The sequence below is a fragment of the Budorcas taxicolor genome, chromosome 11 (genome assembly GCF_023091745.1).
Source record: "Budorcas taxicolor isolate Tak-1 chromosome 11, Takin1.1, whole genome shotgun sequence".
Lineage (NCBI taxonomy): Eukaryota > Metazoa > Chordata > Mammalia > Artiodactyla > Bovidae > Budorcas > Budorcas taxicolor.
Genome location: NC_068920.1, coordinates 62,484,701 through 62,507,834, shown reverse-complemented (window position 1 = coordinate 62,507,834; position 23,134 = coordinate 62,484,701). Strand labels below are relative to the sequence as shown.

The following is a 23,134-nucleotide window of genomic DNA, read 5'->3' as shown; positions in this document are numbered from 1 at the left end:
GCAGGGAAAGCTAGATGAAACACATGGTATTCTTTTTCTGAAACATTTTGCTGAGTTGAAATAAAATCCGCAGGAAACAGAAAATAAAGTCAAAGCAGAAAGTCTGTGAGGCAAGTGGAAGCAAAGTGGACATTTGTCCTCTGAGTTTGTGGAAAATCTTGGAGAATTGGCTGTTCTCTGTGACAACTGCCAGGGCCCAGAGGTCAGGAGAGACAGCCGAGCACCATCTGAGGTGGGCAGTCTAACAGGACACCCCTGTGAAATAGGTTGAATGGCGTCCCCTATGAAGCTATGTTGGGGATTTCCCTGTGGTCCAGTGGTTAAGAATCTGCCTTGCAATGCAGGGGACTTGGGTTTGATCCCTGGTGGGGGAACTAAGATCGCACATGACTTGGAGCAACTAGAGAGTCCGTGCACCACAAGAGACCCCACGTGTCTCGACAAAGACCCGACACAGCCAAATAAATTAATAACTTTTTAAATCCAGAAATTAAAAGAAAACGAAAGAAAGGTTAAAAAATAAAAAGTTAAAAACCAGACAAAACTAATTGTCAGTTAGGAGGACAGCAGCCCTTGGTGTGGGTGGGGGCTGGCAGGTTCAAGGGGCCCCTGGGATGTTGGGATTTTGTTTCATGGTCTGAATGCTTTTATGTGGCTATGTTTGCTTTCCAATAATTCATTGAGCTGAATACTTTGGCTTGTGTACTTTTCTATAGATGTGTTATGTTTGAATCAAAAGTCTATTCAAGAATTATAAAAAAGAAACAACACTGGGATCAAAAAAGACAAAATATATAAAATACTGTGTGTCAATGGTGGAAAATGCTATGGAGAAGGATGATGTGGAAGAGAGTGAGGGAGCTGCCGGAAGTTTTTTAATAGAATAGTTACCTACGGCTTTTCCTAAAAGATCTGGAAGAAATTACGCAGAATGCAGCCCAGAGAGATGAAAAATACAGAAGGAAGATTTACAAATGTGTGTAACAGCATGAGAAGTTCCACAGAGGATAGAGTAAATTTGAGAAGGAGCTAGAAGAGAGAAGGGTAAGAGGTCATTTTCAAAGGGAAAGCATCTTATAATTTTCCTGAATCGTTGGAAGGACGCCCGTTTCAGACCCTCGCACTGCGTGAATCACAGGAATGATGAATAAACAGATCTAGGACTGGGGCTCTCAATGGCAATTTCCGTCTGCTGCTCCTGGACAGCAGACAAAAGCAACAAGGAGAAGGGAAGGGAAAGAACTCCATTTTCAGCAAAACAAGGAGGCAGATAGTCTGCAGGCTCAAAATATACATAAGGGCTGCCAGAATCAGCTGTGAGTGCCTGCGGAGCTGTGAGGGTTGAAGGGTGACAGAAGTCACCTGGGGGTGGGGGGTGAACGGCAAGACAGACAGCGGGAGCCACGGCTGGATGGGGGCAGAGTGCAGCTAAGAAACACCCCCGGAACGAACCCAGGACTCAGACGAGGGTATGCGAGCTGGCAAAACTCAGAAAAGGAATAGAAGAGAAAACCAAAACATTACAGGAAGGAAGACGGCATGAAAGGAAGCCCAACAGGGGTTAGACTCAGCAGACAATCCAGTGGGAGGCAAAGAAATAAGAAGGGCAACCAGGGGACCTCCCTGGTGGCCCAGCGGCTAATACTCCGTGCTCCCGATGTCGGGGGCCCAGGATTCGACCCCTGATCAGGGAACTAGATCCCACATGCCACAATTAAACATTCAGCATACCTCAGTGAAGACTGAAAATCCCATATGCTGCAACTAAAACCCAGTGTAGCCAAATAAACAAAAGTAGACATTAAAAAAAAAAAAAAAGAAAAATTGACCAAAATAGGATAGAAATAAAGAACCAAAAAAGATCAGGGAGAAAATGACGGATGCAGAAGAAAAAGACGGATGCAGAAGAAAGTAAGGAGAATTAAGCCCATAAATGGAGCCCAGTAGTAGAAACCCTGAACGATGGAACAGAGTATTTAAAAACACAGTTTAAGAAAACCCACCTGGAAAAAGGATAATCTTCTTAACAAATGATTGAAAAACTGAGTACTCATATGAAAATTATTGATAATTCAAAAGGAACCATAGGGACCTTCCCTGGAGGTCCAGTGCTTAAGACTCTGCAATTCCACGGCAGGAGTCAGAGTTCGATCCCTGATCAGGGAACTAAGATCCCATACGCTGTGCCAGGGCCAAAATAAGAACTATACAGCTCAACGTAAGAATGAAACCTGTAAAATTTTTAGAAGAAAAAGTAGAAAATCTTTATGACCTTGAATTGGGCAGAGTTCTTAGACATGACACCATGAAAGAAAAAAAAAACTGGACTTCAGTCAGTTGAAAATGTTTGCTGTTCAAAAGATACCATTAAAAAAATGAAAAGAAAAGCCACAGACTATTTGCAAATCCTATATCTGGTAAGTATTTGTATCCAGGACTCTTACAACTCAATAATAAGACAAACAACCCAATGGAAAAAACGGGCCAAGACTTGAATTAAACATATAAACAAAGAAGACACATGAATGGCTAAGAGCATATGAAAAGATGCTCAGTGTCGTTTGATGTTAAGGAAATTCAAATTAAAGCCACAGTAAGATACCTGGCCATAATAATAAATAAATAAACCACAGAGAGGAAGAAAATATTAGCAGAACCTATCTGATAAAGGAATTGTATCCTTGTAAAAGAACTCCTGCAATGTAATAATATAAAAAGACAAAGGATGAAAGATAGGCAAAAACCTGAACAGCCCCTTCACTAAAGAAAGATATGTGAGCATGAAAAGATGCTCAGTATTATTAGTGATTAGAGAAATGGAAATTAAAATTAAAATGAAGGGGAATTCCCTGGCGCTCCAGTGGTTAGGATTTGGTGCTTTCACTGCAGGGGCCAAGTCCCGCCCCTGGTCAGAAAACTAAGATCCCACAAGCCACTTAGAGTGGCCAAAAAAACAAAAATTACGATTAGGTACAATTTCACACCCATCAGAATGTTTCAAATGGTAAAGGCTGACCACACCAAAAGTTGACAAGGACTTTGAACAAGCGAATACATTGCTGTGAGCATGTAAAATGCTACAACCACTTGGGGAAAATGTTAGGTATTTTAAAACCAATTCCACTGCTATTTACCTGAGAGAAGTGCAAGCTCATTTCCACCAAAAGACTTATACCAGAATGTTTACAGCAGCTTTACTCATAATACTCCAAAACTTGAATCAATCCAAATGTCCATAAACAGGGGAATGGATAAACTGTCATAGTCATATAACAGAATGCTATCAGATATAAAAAAGAGCCAAATATGATATATGCAACCACACAGATGAATATTTAAAACACTTGTTGCCGTTTTTTAGTCGCTGAGTAATGTCTGACTCTCTTGTGACCCCATGGACTGTAGCCTCTAGGCTCTCTGTCCATGGGATTTCTCAGGCAAGAATACTGGAATGCGTAGCCATTTTCTCTTCCAGGATATCTTCCTAGACTACGGATGGAACCTGCATCTCCTGCATCAGCAGGCGGATTCTTTTCCACTGAGCCACCACCTAAAATACTAGGCTGAGCTAAAGAAGCTATAAGAAAAGAAAGGGTACTATGTGTATGATCTCCTTTACATGAAGCTGCAGAACAAGCGGAACAAATCTATAGTGATAGAAAGCGAAGCATTGATTGCCCCCAGTGGCTGGGGAGATTACCTGAAAGAAGGCACGTGGCAGTTCTATGGGATGATGGAAATTTCTGTCCATGATGCCAATGTGGGTGTATTGGGCTGGTCAAAAAGTTTGTTTGAGTTTTTCCATAAGATGTTACAGAAAAACCCAAATGAACTTGATTGAGCCAAAATTCATCCAACTCACCAAAAGTCTGTGCATTTTATATTTCACAATACCTCAATAAAAAATATAAAGCCACCACTAAGAGAATGAAAAGCTTCAAACTTAGAGAAGATATTTAGAACATACTCACATCTGACAAAAGATTATTCCCAGAAAAAATAATATACGAATCAATAAGAAAAATAGAGCCAATAGTTAATAGTTGGGCTTTCCTCGTGGCTCAGCTGGTAAAGAATCAGCCTGCAATGGGGGACACCTGGGTTTGATCCCTGGGTTGGGAAGATCCCCTGGAGAAGGGAAAGGCTACCCACTCCAGGATTCTGGCCTAGAGAATTCCATGGATTATACGTAGTCCATGGGGTCACAAAGAGTTGGACAACTGAGGATAACAGATAAAAGATCTCGATAGACTTTTTACAGATGAGGAAAGACAAATGTTTGTAAACATATGAAAACCTGCTCAACCTCCACTTATAATCAGGAAATTGTAAATCAAGATCTTGTAACATACCCACCAGACTGGCAGGAATGAAAAGGCTAGGCAAGGTCAAGTACTGGTGAGAACACAGAGTAATCAGAACTCTCATGCCACACTGATTAGAGTGTAATTGGATATAATTACTTTTGCTTTGAATTTCTCTTCCACTCCTGGGTATATAATTTAGAGGAAGTCTTACACTTGTGACCGACAGATATGTACAAGAATGTTCACAGCAACATTATTATTGCAGATAAAAGATAAAACCTCAGTGTCTACATATACCACATAACTTGGGGCATAATCATACAATGGAATATATGCAGATGTGAAAATGAACTTCAGTTATACATACCAATTAAAAATTTAATATTGAGGAGAAATGCAGAACAGATGAATACAGACTGAAAGTTTCCATTTATATAAAAATGCAAAAATAGTATGCTCTTTAAGGTAGCATGCATAGGTGGTAAAAAAACAAAGGAAAGCAAGGACGCGATTAACATGAGATTCAGGGTTGTGGTTATTTCTTGGGTAAGTGGATCTGGGAAGAGCATACAGAGAACTTCTAAGATGCTGAGATAATTTTCTTTCTTTCTACAAAAGTTTTCTGCCTTTTAATCTGGGTATGACTTCATGGGTTCATATTTTATTATTTGTTTTGAACTACTCTTTATGACCAACCTAGATAGCATATTCAAAAGCAGAGACGTTACTTTGCCGACTAAGGTCCGTCTAGTCAAGGCTATGGTTTTTCCTGTGGTCGTGTATGGATGTGAGAGTTGGACTGTGAAGAAGGCTGAGCGCCGAAGAATTGACGCTTTTGAACTGTGGTGTTGGAGAAGACTCTTGAGAGTCCCTTGGACTGCAAGGAGATCCAACCAGTCCATTCTGAAGGAGATCAGTCCTGGGTGTTCATTCAAAGTCTGATGCTAAAGCTGAAACTCCAATACTTTGGCCACCTCATGCAAAGAGTTGACTCATTGGAAAAGACCCTGATGCTGGGAAGGATTGCGGGCAGGAGGAGAAGGGGACGACCGAGGATGAGATGGCTGGATGGCATCACCGACTCAATGGACATGAGTTTGAGTGAACTCCCGGGAGTTGGTGATGGACAGGGAGGCCTGGCGTGCTGTGATTCATGGGGTCGCAAAGAGTCGGACACAACTGAGCAACTGAACTGAACTGAACTGAACTGAAGGTTGGGGAATTAGAGGAGAAATAGCAAATGACTGCTAGTGGGTACAGGGTTTCTTTTTTGGACTGATGAAAATATAAAACTAATCACAGTGATAATGGCACAATTCTGTGAATATACTAAAAACTATTGAATTGTATACTTTGCGTGGATTAATTGTATGGTGTGTGAATTGTATTTTCCCCAAAATAGCTGTTCTTAAAAAAACAGGCAGACAAGTGGGATGCACAGAAAAGCTCTCGAGTGATGAGGGTGAAGCTGACAGAGAAGAGATAGTGCCTAGAGCCATGGTCCTCAAACTTCAGCATGCCGCCCCTTCCCTGGACAACTTGTTGAAACACAGATTGCTGTTCTGTTTTCAGATTCTGTAGATCTGGGGCAAGGCCAAGAATGTGCATTTCTATCAGTTCCCAGGTGATGCTGCTGGCCCAGGGACCGCACTTTGGGAACCTTGCAGTGTCCAGTAAAAGTGTCCAGTGAGCGTATATGAGATGAAAAGATGGGTGGGCGGATGGGTGGTTGGTTGGGTGTTCAGGACAGTGGATGGTTGGTAGTTGGATGGATGAATGCATGGTTAAGTGGATTCATGGATAGATGGAAGGCGGGCAGCTCTTTTGGGGGAAATACAATTCACAGACCATGCAACTAATCCATGCGTGGCTGGATGAGGGTGGTTCAGAGTAGTAGGAGAGAAGATGGGACTGAGAAGCTTTGGTGTGGAAAGCATGGTAGAGAAGGACCTGAAATCAAAACCTAGTCGCAGCTCTTGGTATGGATTCACCACCTACTAGCTGTTTGACAGGTGACTTTACCTCCCTGAGGCTCACTTTCCTCACATCTAATGTGGGTTAACAATGTCTATGAATGTCCCTTGGGCTAAAACCCTTAAAAGGGCCAACCCAGAGCCCGACACGCGGTGATTTCTCTCTACCCTTCAGCTGGATCTGACTCTTACCATCGTATATCACTGGGCTGTACTGTGTGGTTGAGACGAGAGGCTTGTAACTCAGATCCATCTTGTTTCCATAGTGACCAATGCTGACTTCAAATTGGATCAGGTCCTTAAAGTCAGGCATCATGGTACAGGAAAGGAAGATGACGCACAGCCCATACTTCTGTCGGTTCTGGTGTTTCTAAAACAATAACCCCCAACATCCCCAGCATGAGTCAAGAGATGAACAAAGCTATAGAGACAGGCAGGGAGGCAAGCATGAGGTGCCCTGTTTCTTTCATTCAGTGTGAGCCAGGCCATCGCTGAACTCCTGCCCCCTCTCAAAATTCTGCCTTGACTCCCATTCACATGGCTGATCAAAGGAAGTTCCTCCCATGACCTCCATCACCTGGCCCCTCCACCCAACCAGCCTTGGTCTTCTCTTCCTGAAGCCAGGCAGGAAGGTCTTCTCCTGGTCCGTCTAGGCTCTGAATTGGCCCGCCCCACCCCTCTTCTTCTGGTCTAAACGCCTGCCTTGGATAAGACCGAGTGGGCGGGACTGTGGGGTAGAGGGTGCATACACGCACACATCTGCTCTTGGCTTTTCTCAAGCCCCGTCCCCCCACCACGAGCCCACCTCCTCAGGTCCTCTGTCCGTCACGTGAGCCCCGCTCTCATTTCTGTTGCCAACCTCTGCCCTACTTTTGCATTCTCCCATTCTGTTCACCAACTCAAATCTCTCCTGCCTTAATAAATAACCCTCCCTCTCTCCTCTGAGCCCCTATTTATCTAGGACCTGATCTTGTCTCCTTTAACTTTACAGCCAAATTTTATTTTTTTGGTGGTGCTGCATGGCACGCAAGATTTTAGGTCCCCGATCAGGACCAGAAATCGAACCATGCCCCCTTCAGTGGAAGCACGGAGTCCTAACCACTGGACTGCCAGGAAAGTCCCTGCAGCCAGCTTTCTATAGCCTTGCCTCAACGCACCATAAATAACTGCTCCCTCCCGCCTTCAGCTTCTCTCCTGACCCAAGGCTGCTGGTGCCTTCCTCATTACCAGCACACACTTTTGGGTCCTCAGCGTTTCTGTCTGCCACATTCAGACTGTTCTGCTCTCTCCTTTCTGCAACTCTCCCCTCCAGAGGCTGCCCCAGTGCTCCCCTTTGCTAGCTCCTCCATCTCCCTGCAACACCAACCCCCCCTCCACCCACCGCTTCTCCCTGCAATCTTATAGGCTGTGATTCTCAATGGGATCCAACCTCAGGTCCCTTCTCCTTTCATTTCATCTACTCCCCCAGGGCAATTCCTCCATAATCTTGGGTACATCCTGGTGTGCTGATGACAAATGTCTATGTCTAGCAGGCTTAGGGACCGGTCCTCGTGGGTGTCTCACAAGCACAGGTCAAAGGTGGGATTCATCATGATAAATGGAATATTTCCAGCCATACTGATAAACAAAACACATCACAGTCATCAGTAATTGCAGCCGCCCCTGATGGTGAGCTGGTGAGCCCCGAGGGAACTCAGGAAGGAAAGACTATCTGCCATCTAGCACCCATCAGACTGCAGCCACTCCCCATGGTGAACCCTGAGGAAACTCAGGATGTGAAAACACTGACACACCGGCCCCAGACAGGTGAGGTGCATATCAAAGGAATGAGGCCAGACTCTTGCATCTTCCCATACACAGAAAGTACCTAAATTCCTTAACTTGAGATGTCTGGTTTTCCTTTAACAATGATCTTTTGAGGTTCAGACTTCCTGCTCTTTGTTGTAATAGTTCTATATGACCTGGCTCCCCTCTTGCCTCCTCAGAGCTGTTCTCTCAGGGTTGAGATGCTGCCTCCAGGGCCTGAAGTCCTAAAAATTCCCCTGAATAAAATATAACTCTCAACTTTTAGATTGTGAATATTTTTTTAAGTCCACAATCATCTCCCCAGACCTTCTTTTCCTTCAGGGAGCCCATGTTGATGTCCAGCCCCACCTCCCCACCTGAGGCAGAAGATGGGCACTGGCCTCACTTCTTTTGTCCTGTTGGTCAGTGACTTTGATCATTGTTTCCAAAGGGTCTCTGGTGACAGCTCTCTCCTCTCCAGCTCTCCTCCCCTGTGACTGTGTCCCCATTTCTCCTGAGTAAGTGGGTGGCCCAATTTTACTTTCATTTAAAGCTATGGTTTTTCCAGTAGTCATGTACAGATGTGAGATTGGATCGTAAACAAGGCTGAGCTCCAAAGAACTGATGCTTTTGAAATGTGGTGCTGGAGAAGGCTCTCGAGAGTCTCTTGGACTACAAAAAGATCAGACCAGTCAATTCTAAAGGAAATCAACCCTGAATATTCATTGAAAGGACTGATGCTGAAGCTGAAGCTCCAATACTCTGGCCACCTGATGGGAAGAGCCAGCTCATTGGAAAAGACTCTGATGCTGGGAAAGACTGAGGGCAGGAGGAGAAGTGGGCGACAGAGGATGAGAAGGTTGGGTGGCATCACCAATTCAATGGGCATGAGTCTGAGCAAACTCCAGAAGATAGTGATGGACAGGGAAGCCTGGCGTGCTGCAGTCCATGGGGTCACAAAGAGTCAGATACAACTTAGCAACTGAACAACAATATATCTATTTCTGACATGGCTCCTCCTGTCCCTTCCTGCCTCGGTGGTCCTCCTTGGCCTTCAGGAAGAACTGCAGACTCCTTAGAACATTATTTCTCCTTAACTAGATTGCATATCTCTTAAATCTAAACCTTGTCTTTACTGGGTCCCTTGACCTCCTGGGATTTGGCACAGCAGGAAGCCCCCACTGGGGCTTAGTAAAGACTCAGGTGGAGGGACTTCCCTGGTGGTCCAGTGGTTTAGACCTCACTTTCCCATGCAGGGGGTGTGGGTTCAACCCCTGAGTGGGAGCTAAGATCCCACATGCCCTGTGGCCAAAACATCAAAATGTAAAACAGAAGTAATATTGTACAATTTCAATAAACACTTTATAAATGGTCCACATCAAAAAGTTCTTTTAAAAAAGACTCAGCTGGATTGAGGAAACATCCCATACATCCAAAAAGTGCATTCCACTCCTGACCAAGGGCTTCTTGCAATGTCAGAGATGGGACCCACAGGAGACTAGAGGCAGGCACAAGGGGTCTTTCTTCCTGGGTTACCTGTCTCCTGTGGTTACCTCTACGCTGATCACATCTAGGGAGAGATCCTTCATCTTAGCTTCTTGACGGGATTTGACGTGGGTGATTAACTCCAGGAAGACCCGGCCTCGATAAGCTAAACCATCCTTGACAATGTTGGGAATATTCTAGGGTAACAGGAAGGAAAACAGTAGGAAAAGGAATGAGAGAAAAAAGGCAGGAAAAGTCTTTCCTGAAACCTTTGTGGCAAAGACAGGGTTGTTCTGTAACTTTCTGCCTTGGGCTGACCACAGTCCCAGGGAGGAATTCCAGAAACTCCAGTCACGGCCATACCTGGAAACCTCTGGGCCCTGAGCCCTCTTCCATACCTGAGGCCTCCTCTTCCTCTTCATTCATTCTATCTCCAGGCCCACCAAAAGTGCCCTGGTCCTGTAAACTCTTTTGGCTTGGAGGGGCCTGTGGTAACTATTAAATTATCCCAGGCTGGCCAATCAGGAGAGGCCCTGCCCCCTTGGCAACAGTGATTGGTCCAAGGGGAGCACACATGACCCAGGAAGGCCAATTAGAATGCTTCCTTGGCCTTCCCAATTAGAGGCTACCATGGCCCTGTTCCCATCAGGGAGGCCAGACTGTGGTAGAAATGAATGAGGCCCAGGAAAGAGCAGCAGAGATGAGAGATGGAGTAAGTGTGGGAGAGGCTCCTAAAGGCATTGAGGTCCTGGTTTCCGAGGCTCTTCCTCACTCAGAGGCCTTCCCAGCCCCATTCTCTTCTTTTGCCAATTGGCTTTCTGGTGTTTACCGCTATCCTCTCTCTCTCTTTTTTTTAAATTTTTACTGGAGGATGGTTGCTTTACAATATCGTGTTAGTTTATGCTGTAGGCAAACTATATATCCCCTCTTTTCTGGATTTCCTCCCCATTTAGGTTACCACAAAGCACTGGGTAGAGTTTCCTGTGCTATATAGTAGGGTCTCATTAGTTACCTAACTCATACACGGCAGTGCAGATACATCAATCTCAAAATCCCAATCCATCCCACCCCCCTTATCACCAGCGTTGAATAACCCAGTGCTTTCCCACACTTACCTGCGCTGTTTCTTTTGCTGCCCATGACCTTTCCACCTGCCCAATCTCTTACCTGAGGTCTCATCTCAATGCCCCTTCCTTAGTGAATGCCCAGAGCACTCCATCTGCTCCTTTCTTGGGTCACAGCACATGCCCCGGGCTTATGCGGCCCTTGGTGTACAGGCTTCGAGTCCTCCACTGGAGTGTCATGGACAGAAACCAGGGCCTGGCCCTCCCCAGGCATCTCCCAGGCCCTTGTGCCTGACACGTGGTTGATTTCACCTCCACTATTCCCTAGAGCCGACATAAGAAGCTTACAGGGTCTTCTTCCTTCATCCTGAAAGGGGCCTTTTTACCCCCACGGAGAGTCAAGAAGCTGGGGCCAAAGCAGGGTAGGAAGCCAGAGTACATTCCTGCAAGGGGAAAGGGGTGAGAGAGGGTGGGCCTGGGTGGGAGAGGTGCAGGAGGCAGGGCACGGGGGGCTTGCTTGCCTTCTATTTCGGCTCCAGTGGACGAGATCTGGTTGAGGTACAGGCTGACCGTCCCGATCTCATCATTGCACCTGTTCCTGGGGCTGGAGAGAAACACACCCTGCAGGTGGAGTCCCCAGCCCGGTTCTGATGTCCTCCCCCCTGCTGTGTTTTCCGGTCTCCACCCAGTTGCTCACCAGTCCAAGACTCTGAACTTGACGTAGCTGGAGAGGCAGGGAAGCTGCAAAGGGCAAGTGAGAGGGGCAGTGGGTGCCTGCCCAGATGGCCTGGTCCTTGCTGAGACTGGGAGCAGTTGGGAAGTCCTGAGTCTGGGTCAAGGTTTGGCTTTGTTACCAGGGAGCCCAGAGGGACTGACTGCTGAGGCTTACGGACCTTTAGCTGGGGGCTCCCCACTGTATAGGCCCTTTGCAAGGGCCTGGGGAAGGCCTTGGACTGTGTCCCACGATCATTTTATATTCTCATTCTTAAACATGGTCCCTCATTGCATCAGCTCCAGGGTCCGCGAGGTGTGGGTCTACCCAACTGTGGAGTCCATGACTGCGGTCCTTACATGGCCCTTCAGTCTGGAGGCAGGTTTACCAAGCCATCTCACGGGGACGTTGTGGGCCTTGAAAGACTTCCTCACATTTAGCAGTTAACCTTTATTTACTATTTAAATTAAAAAAAATTTTTTTTGGCCACTCAGGGTGGCTTGTCAGATCTTAGTTCCCCAACCAGGGATTGAACCCAGGGCCCAAAGCAGTGACAGCACAGAGTCCCAACTGCTGGACCACCACAGAATTCCCCGGCAGTTCATCTCTAAACAGCAGGACATCTGTCTCTTCAGGGAGTAACAATAGCTGCCACTCTGGGGAGGGTTTCCATTGTCCCCAGACTGTCCTGAAAGTCTCTGTGGATCACCTCAGTGACCCTTACCCCTACCGCCAACAACTCCAGAAGCCAGGAACTGTAATCATTCCCATTTTCAGACAGGAACGCCGAGGCACAGAGAGGCCACGTTCCTGAAGTTCTTGTGTGCTGTGCAGAGCCCTGCCCACCCTGCCATAACCCAGCAAGGTATGACTGTCCTTCTTGACTGAGGGGGACTGAGGCCCAGAGAGGGACAGAATCAGGATGGAACCCAAGCTTCTGAGTCTTATCTCTGCTCTGTCCTCAATCATAAAAACAAAAAGTCGATGTAGAAAACACAGCTGTTGGGGTTGAGGCCTGAGTGGGCCCTACATCCTCACACATCCCTTGTTCATGGGGCATGGCTGGGGGTCCTCTGTTCTCCACTCCCCTTGTCCTTTGCCCCTTGCCGCGGAGGCTGAGGGTCAGGGGAGCAGGGGAAATAAAGGCCTTTCCGGGGACTTCCCTGGTGGCCCAGTGGCTAGGACTCCATGCTCCCGATGCAGGGGGCCCGGGCTCAACCCCTGGTTAGGGTACTAGATCCCGCATGCCACAACTAAGATCCAGTGTGGACAAATAAACAAATATTTTAAAATACATATAAAGAGAAAGGGCTTTCCCACTGAGCAGCTGCTTAGTAAGCCATGAGATCACCCTGCTTAAGGAAGGACACTGGAAGTGGAGAGAAGGGGGCCCTTGGGCACCCAGGTCTTCCAAAGCACCAAACCCTACAAATTGGTGGAACCATATTTTCATCCATCTTTGAGAATTCTCCTCCCCTTTCCCAGTTCTTTGTTTTGATTCCCCTCCTGTCTGCGGGCCCCGGAACTGCTAACTGGAACAGTTCCCCTCCTGTCAGCAGTGCCCCCTGCAGCCTGCCTTGCTCGGGCCCTGACCAGCTGGTCTCAGATGCCACTGACTGTGCAGGTGGTCATCTTGCCACTTCACAGGGAGGTCCAGAAGCCTGGCGACAGGCACAAGGGCTTCTCTGGTGGTCCAGTTGGTAAAGAATTCACCTGCCATGCAGGAGACTGCCTGCAATGCAGGAGACCCAGGTTCGATCCCTGGGTCAGGAAGATCTCCTGGAGGAGGGGCATGGCAGCCCACTCCAGTATTCTTGCCTGGAGAACCCATGGAGAGAGGAGCCTGGTGGGCTACAGGCTATGGGGCTGCAAAGAGCCGGACATGACTTAGTGACTGAACCGCCTGCAATAGTCAGGCTGCCCCCCAAACAGCCCCAGCTCTAGAGAGACTGCATCTACAGGAAATGGGTGAGAGTCTGGGGGTATCTGGACATCTTCAAACATGAGAAGGCCTTTTTCAGGGATGGGGGGCCTGCTCCTCCCCCACTGTTTTCCGAGCCCGGAGGAAGCTGAACATGAGAGAGGACGTCCAAGGCCCGAGCATCCACAGAGCATCCGAGGATTCCTGTCCTGAGCCTCATCACAGCCAGCACAGGGGGAGAGACCAAGGGCGCAGGAAGGACTAGGTCCTTTTTTAAGAGTCTAGAAAATCACCCAAGAAGCTAGGGATGGAGAGAAAGGGTTAAAAATGCTGACTCACAGAGAGGTAGATGGAGACGTTTCTGGGAGAAGCAGGGCGAACGGTCCACAGAAAGGCAGAGGGGAATCTCCTTTGCTAATGTCACATCACACAAACGTAAGGTATGTTGTTGGTGGTGGTGGTGTTGAGTCGCTAAGTGGTGTCCAACTCTTTGCGACCCCATGGACTGCAGCACGCCAGGTTCCCTCCGCCACCCTCTCTCCTTCTGCCTTCAATCTTTCCCAGCGTCAGGGTCTTTTCCAATGTAAGGTTTAAGGACAGCGAAACACTCTCTGGGTAGCCAAACAAGTGCCACACGGAGTTCTACACACTCACACGAGAGTGCTCGAGTCCTCTCTCAGATTGCTGACTCTTATTTTACACACAGTTTTTACAAGCCTGGCATGGAGTCAAAAGTCAGTCAAAGCTCTCTCAGGGCTTGGAGAAAACTGGCATCCACACTGCTGACAGGTGACTGAGAAGGACTGAAAAGCTGTAGAAATCAGACTAAAAGCCCCACCATGTTGAGATCATTTATATAGTAACAAACAGCCCCACACTGCACATATCCCAGTACATAACTATGCTCTTGTAGTGCCTCTAAAGCCATCAACAAAGAGATATAATTATATTCAGGGCACTTTGCTTAGAAGATAAGAAAAGGCATAGTACAATTTAGAATGAGTCTTGAAAGTTTTTTTTTTTTTTTTTAACTGAAAGGGCATGTTTAAGCTCTCTGGAAAATTTAGTCTTAGGGCCTATTCTTTTCACTTTTTTTCTAACCTGAACTTGATCATTAGTTGAAATCTGGGTCATTTATTGGTTTCCCTTTATTTTTGGCTTCACAGCACAGCTTGCGCTTGCAAGATCTTCGTTCCCTGATGAGGAATCGAACCCAGACCATCAGCAGTGAAAGCGTGGAGTCCTAACCACTGGACCACCAGGGAAGTCCCCCATTCATTTCAAGTAAGGTTCACTGTCATATGTCCTGGGCTTCCTCGTGCCGCTATAAAGCAGAACCCCTTGCCCCTCCCACCCCTAACTTCCATCTCATGCCCTTTACAAAGACCCTTTCTGTTTGTGGCGGGGGCGGGAGGAAGAGAAAGCGTGATGAAAAAGCAATACCTGAATCTGGAAGGTCAGGATCTGGTTCCATATCGGGCTCTCGGTTTGGATCTGCACATTTGTCTTGAGCTGGGAATATCCCAAAGAAATATCAGTCCAGCCTCCCTCCACTGGCCTCACCTCCCAGCCCTTCTGGTCCAGCCCATGGGTGGACCCTGTCTGCAGCACAGAGCTGGTCATGGGAGTCCCTGGTCCAAAGACACTTTGACAACTTCTCATCAGCTACAACTTCAGTCCTTTGAGTAGCTATCTAGATCCAGACTCCTTCACATTTTCCCTCAAATCAGCTTTCAATTGATTTAACTTTTAAATAGAGGGTTACTAACTCTATTATGAGTGCAAACATGTTGCTTTTGTTAGAGAAATTCTAAAATCCCAACAAAAAGTCAGCAACAATGATACTGATGGCATACTCCTTTTCAAAGTATCACTTGACTTTATTTTTAACCCTAGCCTTATTCTGAGCAATCATGTCGGTAAAATCAAGGGTTAATTGGGCTGGTTAAACTTTTTCATACATTCTAAGAAAAATATAGAAATAAAACAGTATCTCACCTACTTCCAGAGTACCAAACCACTCACTGGGAAATAGGCACTCAGTATGGTGCTCTTAAAGTATGTCCACACACTCTTTGGTATGCTCCCCTTCAAAAGGTGGACACTAATCTCCCTCCCCATTTGTCTGGGCTAGATTTAATGACTTCTTCTAATAGGTAAGATATGGTAGAAACGACGCTCGATGAATCTTGAGACAAATCTACTTAATTTCAGCCCAGAATTCCCCAAATTTGAAGACAGGGTCCTTTTTTTATTCTTTTGCCCATGACATCCATCAGCACACCTGGGAAAATGCTACTGTGTGTTCAGAGAGCTTCAGGGAATGTTGCCCTGGCCCAGAACCTCCCATGTCTAGATGCAGAGACTGAGGTCCAAGGGGCTCAGTGCCAGTTTCAATGGGGGCACTTGGGGACTCGTCTCATTCACTGGTCCACTCATCCGTGCATTTCGATGTTTGGTTTTTGGTGGGCATCTTCTCCCCTCAAGGCACTGGGCACAGCTCTGGGACACGGGCCGACTAAGCCACGGCCTCCACCTTCACAGAGACCCTCCCTGGCCCCACAGGGTCTCATCGCTCATAAACGGGACGTGACTGCTGGGGTCCTGGCCTCCGACCCAGTCGTTTCCTCCCTGCTATTTTTTTCTAGGTGCCAATGTCTCTAAGCTTCAGACCGTTGTTATGCTTACCTTTTCCCCAATTAGTTCCACCTCCAACGCAGGACTCACAGAATAGTGTTTCTCTAAGAATAAGAAGTTACAAGATTTCTGCGGCAGCATTATTTTTTCAGGAGGAGGAGATAGAGAAGAGACAGGACCTCCTAATGAAGACCCTCCCTCATAATTTGGTTTCGTGGCCCCTGGGCAGACCCCTCCCACTTTCACTCTGTTCCCCTGTTCCACTGTGTGCCCTGGCACACAACGGGGGTAGGGGCTGGCACAAGGAACCTGGACTATGGGCATTAAGGACAGGTCAGGGGCACGTGGCCCATTTTAAAGGCGCCTTCATAAAACCATTCTCAGTGGGTTTCAGCCTCCCCCTCTCCCCACCCCAAATCTTAAGGTCAAAATGGAACTGGGGAGCCCAGTGAGAAACCAAGGTGGTCCCCGGTAGGGAAACTCAGGGGCCACTCCCTCCCCAGCCCCGACTGACTGAGGTGGAGGTCCTCGGCACAGTAGATGAAGAACTGTAAGTAGGCTATGCTGATGGGCACCACCGACGACTTGAAGATCCGGGTGTCCGTGTCGTCAACCCTATAGATCAGTTTTTTATCGACCTGGAGAGACAAGAGAGCTGATAGGGTTAGAGTCACAAGGAGGTCACAGGCCACCAGATTTGGCTGGCTGGTTGGGGTGGGGGTGGGCAGCCTGGAAGTGACACAGTGGACAGGGGAAAGCATGTGAAGAGCAGTGGCTGCTTGCGGGCTTGGGGGCAGTCACCCACGGAAGCAGCCAGGGTAAGAAGTGTTCCTGAGGTGTGGGGGGGCAGCCTCACCGGTGCCTGGTCTCCCACACCGAGGGCACAGATGGTGACTTTCAGGTAGCCTCTCACACCACTGTTGGGTTCGTTTGGCTGGCAGAGGCCAAGCCATTTCCTCAGGAGTGTGTGACCTGGAGAGGCAGAGGGCCCGTGGGAGACCAGCCTCCAGTTCCCCCCGTCTTCCCTGGAACCAGTCTTTGCTTCTGCAGTGGGCACAGGTGCGTGGGAAAGTGTCTCATATATTCTGGTTTCCACCCAGGGGCAGAGGGAAACGGGACTCACTTCTTTGTGCTTAGCCATTCAGTCATGTCTGACTCTTTGCAACCCTTTGGACTGTAGCCCGCCAGGCTCCTCTGTCCATGCAATTTTCCAGGCAAGAATACTGGAGTGGGAAGCCATTTCCTACTCCAGGGAATCTTCCCAACCCAGGGATCAAAACTGCACCTCCTGCACTGGCAGGCGGATTCTTTACACGAGGAACCGTTGGGGAACCCGTAAAGTACAGTATCATTAAGCAAAAGCCATGAAGTACAGTGAAATGTTGTCAAGTACAGAAAATAACTCACACCCCACCCCACCCCCCCACCACCATGTGTTGAATACACAGGAATTGTGAGATGATTTCAGCACCTGACTGGTTTTTCCCAGAAGACACTCACATTTCCAGCAACGGTTACCTACCTGGACAGTTGTAGATGAACCCAATATCTGTCTGAAAACACAGGAGTAGAGAAAGGATTCGTTAGGGTCTCCAGCCAAGATTTGTAATGACCAACCAATTTGATGACAGTTCATGTACTTTGCTGTCGCATTGCTAAGTCGTGTCTGACTGTTTGCGACCCCATGAAACTGCAGCATGCCAGGCTTCCGGGTCCTTCACTATCGCCTGAAGTTTGCTCAGACTTATGTCCATTGAGGCAATGAAGCTATCTAATCATCTCAGCCTCTGCTGCCCCCTTCTCCTCTTGCCCTCAGTCTTTCCCAGCATCAGGGTCTTTTCCAATGAGTCGGCTCTCATGGACTTGTCCCGCCCTAGCTCCTTCCATCTTTACAGCAACCTGGAAGTTGGCCCATTGTAATCTCTACTCTACAGAGGCAAATGTTGAGTTTGAGCCAAGAGCCCAAAATCTTAACAACGAGTAAGTAAGGTTTGGATTGAAAGGACCCTTGATCACCACCAGCACTGCTAACAGACACAGCCTTGTTCTTCCCTACGCCTGTGTGGAGGAAAGTGTTCATCCCATCCTGGGGAAGAGGACAGTTGAGGAGCTGGCCAACAGACTAGGGGTTTTCCTCTTTCCCTGGGAGATAGATGTTCTGTTTGTTTGTTTTGATGTGGACCACTTTTAAGGTCTTTACTGAATTTGTAACAACACTGCTTCAGTTTGGGGTTTGGTTTTTTGACAGCGAAGCATGTGGAATCCTAGCTCTCCAACTAGGGCTCTAACCTGCGTTCCCTGCAGTGGAAGTCCCGAGTTTTAACCAGTGGACCACCAGGGAAGTCACTATGTTCATCACCTTGATTGTGATAATGGTTTCAAATACAATGGTTTCAAAAATGTATCAAATTATACATTTAAAATGTTTATATATTATTGTATGTCAATTATATCTCAATAAAGCTGGAAGAAAACAAACCAAAACAAAACTTATTCACCTCTAACGGGCAATAGATCTAGGCAGTGATCATCAAAAGCTGTTAACAACAAAGAAAGAGACCGGCAGTCATTCTGTGCCTGTAGGTGATGTCATCTTGCCAAATAATTGACCTAAGTCTGATCCAGCCTCTAGATAGCAAATACCTGGGCGGAGGATCATGAGATGTGAGCCGCTGGAGGTACAGTCAGCAAAATCCAGACTGAGGGAAAACTCTGCAGGACAAACTATACAGTTGCTTCAAGAAATAAACGGCCAGACTTCCCTAGAGATCCAGTGCTTAAGAATCCGCCTTACAATACAGGGAACACAGGTTTAATCCCTGGTTGGGGAACTAAGATCTCATGTGCCGTGGGGCAACCAAGCCCATGAGCCACAACTACTGAGCCCTCGTATCACAATGAGAGTCTGCAAGCTACTCTGAAAGTGCTTGCACGACACAGTGAACATCCTGAGTGCCAAAACTGAGACCTAAGGCAGCTGAATAAATAAATATTAAAAAAAGAAAAAGAAATGCAAAGAAAACTAGGGTGCAGGACCAACTGAATAAAATACACCCAAAAATACATTTTAATCAACTGCAATATGTGCTCTTGGTTTGGATCCTGATTTGAATAAACTGTAGAAGGAATTCATGAGACAATTAGGGATATTTGAATACTGACTAGATATTTAGTGCTGGCCAAGAATTATAAACGTGTTTAGATGTTGTCATGGTATTCAATTATGCTTAATAAAGTCTGTATGTTTTTGAAATAGGTAATGAAATATTTTAAAGTATAATGATATGTCTGAGATTTGATTCAAAATGTTTAGGTTGGTACAAAGCAATTGCAGTTTTGGACCTTCCGTTTTAAATCAGTCATGTCAGACTCTTTGCAACCCCATGGACTGTAGCCCACCAGGCTCTGTTGTTCATGAGAGTCTCCAGGCAAGAGCACTGGAGTGGGTGGCCATTTTCTACTCCAGGAGATCTGCCCAACTCAGAGATCCCCAACCATTCCAGAATCTCTTAATTCCTAGGCCTGTGCAGCTTCTTTGAGAGTTAGTTGGGGGAGGGGCAGGTTATGAACACTCACATGCTTATTACAAGTTGTGAGAAAGAAACCTTCCTTTGACTTGTCCTAAATTTGCCTTTCCCAAGGGTAGGGCCCTTTCCCAAGAGTTGCCAGATTTAGCAAATATAAATACAGATGCCAGTTTAAATTAGGATGACAGATAAATAATGACCTTTTTTTTTTAGTAAACGTAGGTCCCCAGCAATATTTCATGAAGAGCCATGAAATATTGGGGACATACTTACATTTAAAAAGTACCTGTTGTTTAAGATTAAAAATTTCCAGAGCCTCCTGGATTTAACCTGGCAACCCTACCTTTTGGTTAGCCCTTCATGATTGTGTGAACATTCCTCATTTCTCAGCCTGGGTCTTTGCCAAAGCAGATCTTTTCACTCTGTCTTCAGGGGCAGTCTTTCTCCAGGTTTTCCAACAACCTGGTTGACCTTTGGGACCCTCTGTTTCCATTTCTGGAGACAGAGATGTGAGCTGTGTCCATAAATATGCTAAGTGTGGGGGAGTTAAGGTGGCACCCAGCACTCTCATAAATGTTACCTACGTTAATCCTCACAAAAATCCTGTGGGTTGAGTATGTTATTATCCCCATTTTACAGATGAGGAAGTAAAGGCTCCGAATAACTTGTCTAAATCACCCAGTGGTTAGGTGGATCCATAGCTGGAAATCCAAGTCCTTTTCCCTAGCCTGGGGCAAGTAGCCCTGGGTGGGTCTCTAACTATTTCACCAAACCTCCTCCTCCATCCAGTGCTCACTTGGAATCTCCCGATCTCTGCACTGAATCTCATCAGTGAGGAATTCATCACCTGCAGGGAGTTCCCAGAAAGATTTGTTATTCACAACCCTAACCCTGATTTCCCCAACCCCATGGGAGGAATCAGCAGGGTACATGTGGGCTCTCCGGGACTGACTCAACTTCCTAATGACGGACACTTCCAAGCAGCGTTCCTCATTTAATTCTCAGAGGAGCCCTGAGAAGTTCAGATTTTCAGTCCCACTTTCAGGATGAGGAAACTGATCCGAGAGGTCAATTCCCTTGGTCTCCACAAAGCACACTTGCTCTCAGCTTTCTCCTCTGCATCCTGCCTTGGCTGTCTCCTAAGAACTCTCCAAGGGAGAAGCCTTGCTCTCACTAGCCCTGTGCTGGGCACAGAGGAGGCATTTGATAAATACAAGTTCCCCATTGTTGCTGGGCTCCCTGTGGTCGGAGAATGGAATGTCTCATTTGGAGGGGACATTTGAGGGGTCCTTTGGTGGCATGAAAATCCTGGTACATGGGAAAGGGTTGCTTTGTTCACCTTGGAGCTAAGCTCAGGGCCTATCATTTGGCATTTCATAACATTCATTGAGTGAACGAACAAATGGACGGATGGATGGATGGATCGGGCGGGCGTCTGGCTGCTAGGGTGAGGAAGGTGGCAGAGGTGCTGCCTTGGGGTCAGAAAGACCATCGGATGTGACTCTAGCTCTACAGATGGGGCTGGAGGGGAGTGAAGCACTTTTCAGGATTGAGGCGGGACAAGAAAGGCGAAGCTGTCTTGCCTGGCTCCTCACCTGGATTAAGATAATCTCATCGAAGAACTTCATGGGAGCCTCATAAAAATTCTGGAAGAAGATCTGAAGTAGAGAGAATGGGAGGGGGGCGGGGGTGAGAGTAGTAAATGTGTCTCCATCCCATCCCCCAGGGACTGAGCAAGCCTGAAGCCTCCAACTAAGAGGCTTCTGCCTGTCGTTTGTCCATTTCGGTGACCTTCAGCTCCTTACAACCCGCATGCTCCGCTTGCAGAAGCAGAGGCCCGCCAGGTCCTAAACGATTTTTTATCCAGAAAAGGGTGGTGTAGGGGATCCCTGGAGGGCCTGGGAGCAGCTCAGAGCCCATCAAACTGCCCTGGGATGGAGATGAAAGTGTCCGCCTCTTTCTAGATCGCCCTGTCTGTCCACCACACCCCCACTCCCTGCTGCAGCCAGAACCTCCTCCCCCCAGAGCAGACCTGGCCCTGTCACTCTCCTGCTTGAGTCCCTCCATGGCTCTCAAGTCCCATCCAAGATGAGGCCCAGCACATTTTGCAGGCTTACCTATGGCCACACCCGTCCCAGCTCCACCCACGTCTAGTTTTGCCAACCAGCCCTACTGTTTCTTCCTTCCGGGTCTCTGAGAACACAATTCTTTTTCCTGAATTATCTTTCTCCATCTTGTCCCTCTTTCCTTGGTAGACTCCTCCTTCAAGGTTACAGGAGACTTTTCTGAGCCCTCTCCACCCTCTGTTCCCTGTCCCCACTGCACTTCTCTCTTTTCTTTGGTGGTCTAGTCACAAATTAATTCAGTGCCTATTTATGGAGTTCTTACTGCATCAGTCATGATGCCAGGAGGGGAGGCCCCAGCGGCGGCAAAGTCAGCATTGTTGCTCAGTCGCTCAGTTGTGTCCGACTTTTTGTGACCCCACGGACAGCAGCACGCCAGGCTTCCCTGTCCCTCACCAACTCCCAGAGCTTGTGATGTCATCCAACCATCTCATCCTCTGTTGTCCCCTTCTCCTCCTGCCTTCAATCTTTCCCAGCATCGGGGTCTTTTCCAATGAGTCAGTTCTTTGCATCAGGTGGTCAAAGTATCGGAGCTTCAGCTTCAGCATCAGTCCTTCCAATGAATATTCAGGACTGATCTCCTTTATGACTGACTGGTTTGATCCTCTTGCAGTCCAAAGGATTCTCGAGAGTCTTCTCCAGCACCATAGTTTGGAAGCATCAATTCTTCAGCACTCAGCTTTCTTTATGGTCCAACTCTCTATCCATATCTGACTACTAGAAAAACCATAGCTTTCAGCTATGCAAACTTTTGTCAGCAAAGTGATGCCTCTGCTTTTTAATACAGAGACAATGAAGTTGTCTAGGTTTGTCATAGCTCTTCTTCCAAGGAACAAGTGTCTTTTAATTTAATGGCGGTAGACACTGTCAGCAGTGATTTTGGAGCCCAAGAAAAGAAAGTCTGTCACTGCGGCCACTTTTTCCCCTCCTATTTGCCGTGAAGTGATGGGGCCGGGTTGCTATCATTCTACACGGGGCCTGCACTTTCTGGCTGTATCAGCGGCCCTCCCAGATCTTTATCCCCGGGCCCTGTCCCCCCAGATTGCTGTTTCCCCAGATCTCTGTCCCCTCCCATTCCTGCCCACTGCAGTCTTGCCCCATCGTCATCACGTATGTGTTCACATGCTCTGGTCTCCATGGTGTTTGACCATCTGTGCCCAGTTTTGTGGAACGAACAGACGAAAGCAGCAGGGTCGGGGAGCAAGCGTACCGTCCACCAGCAGGAGATGCCTAGCCCTCAGCTGGCCCCTGTGACCCAAGTGCCCCCACTCAGCTCCGAAGGGCACAGGCCGCCCACCTCATTGAAGAAAGGGTTGTTCCCCATCTTGATCCGTGAGTGGTGCTGGTGGCCCCCAATGACCACCTTCACCACTGGCTTGATGTCGTTGCCCATCAGCTGCCGGGCTTCAAACAGCTGCACGCGGACCTGCAGGGGAGAGACCAGGGGAAACTGACTTTGGGGGTCCAGGCTCCTCTTTGTCAAGGGGGACTCTTCTCTGAAAGAACAATATGTTCTGGTAAGAAGCATCTACTGCCGATAGAAAGTGGCCCCAAAGCCCTGAGAAGGCTCTGGCTCCCTCTGTTTCTTCCTGTGCGAACT

The 23,134-nt window shown here is 47.5% G+C and overlaps 1 protein-coding gene across 1 annotated transcript in view; it reads right to left on the bottom strand.

The window, feature by feature from the left end:
* FER1L5 (fer-1 like family member 5) overlaps nt 1–23,134 on the bottom strand; it is a 54,725-nt gene that overhangs the window by 24,478 nt on the left and 7,113 nt on the right. The window contains exons 7-19 of the mRNA XM_052648223.1: nt 22,832–22,960; nt 21,007–21,069; nt 20,208–20,258; nt 17,407–17,437; nt 16,741–16,856; nt 16,399–16,522; nt 15,936–15,988; nt 14,691–14,759; nt 11,312–11,355; nt 11,136–11,218; nt 10,963–11,057; nt 9,619–9,747; nt 6,473–6,650 (exon numbers count right to left, since the gene is read on the bottom strand). Of these exons, the coding sequence (XP_052504183.1) occupies nt 6,473–6,650; nt 9,619–9,747; nt 10,963–11,057; nt 11,136–11,218; nt 11,312–11,355; nt 14,691–14,759; nt 15,936–15,988; nt 16,399–16,522; nt 16,741–16,856; nt 17,407–17,437; nt 20,208–20,258; nt 21,007–21,069; nt 22,832–22,960 (1,165 nt within the window). The remainder of the gene's footprint in view (nt 1–6,472; nt 6,651–9,618; nt 9,748–10,962; nt 11,058–11,135; nt 11,219–11,311; nt 11,356–14,690; nt 14,760–15,935; nt 15,989–16,398; nt 16,523–16,740; nt 16,857–17,406; nt 17,438–20,207; nt 20,259–21,006; nt 21,070–22,831; nt 22,961–23,134) is intronic.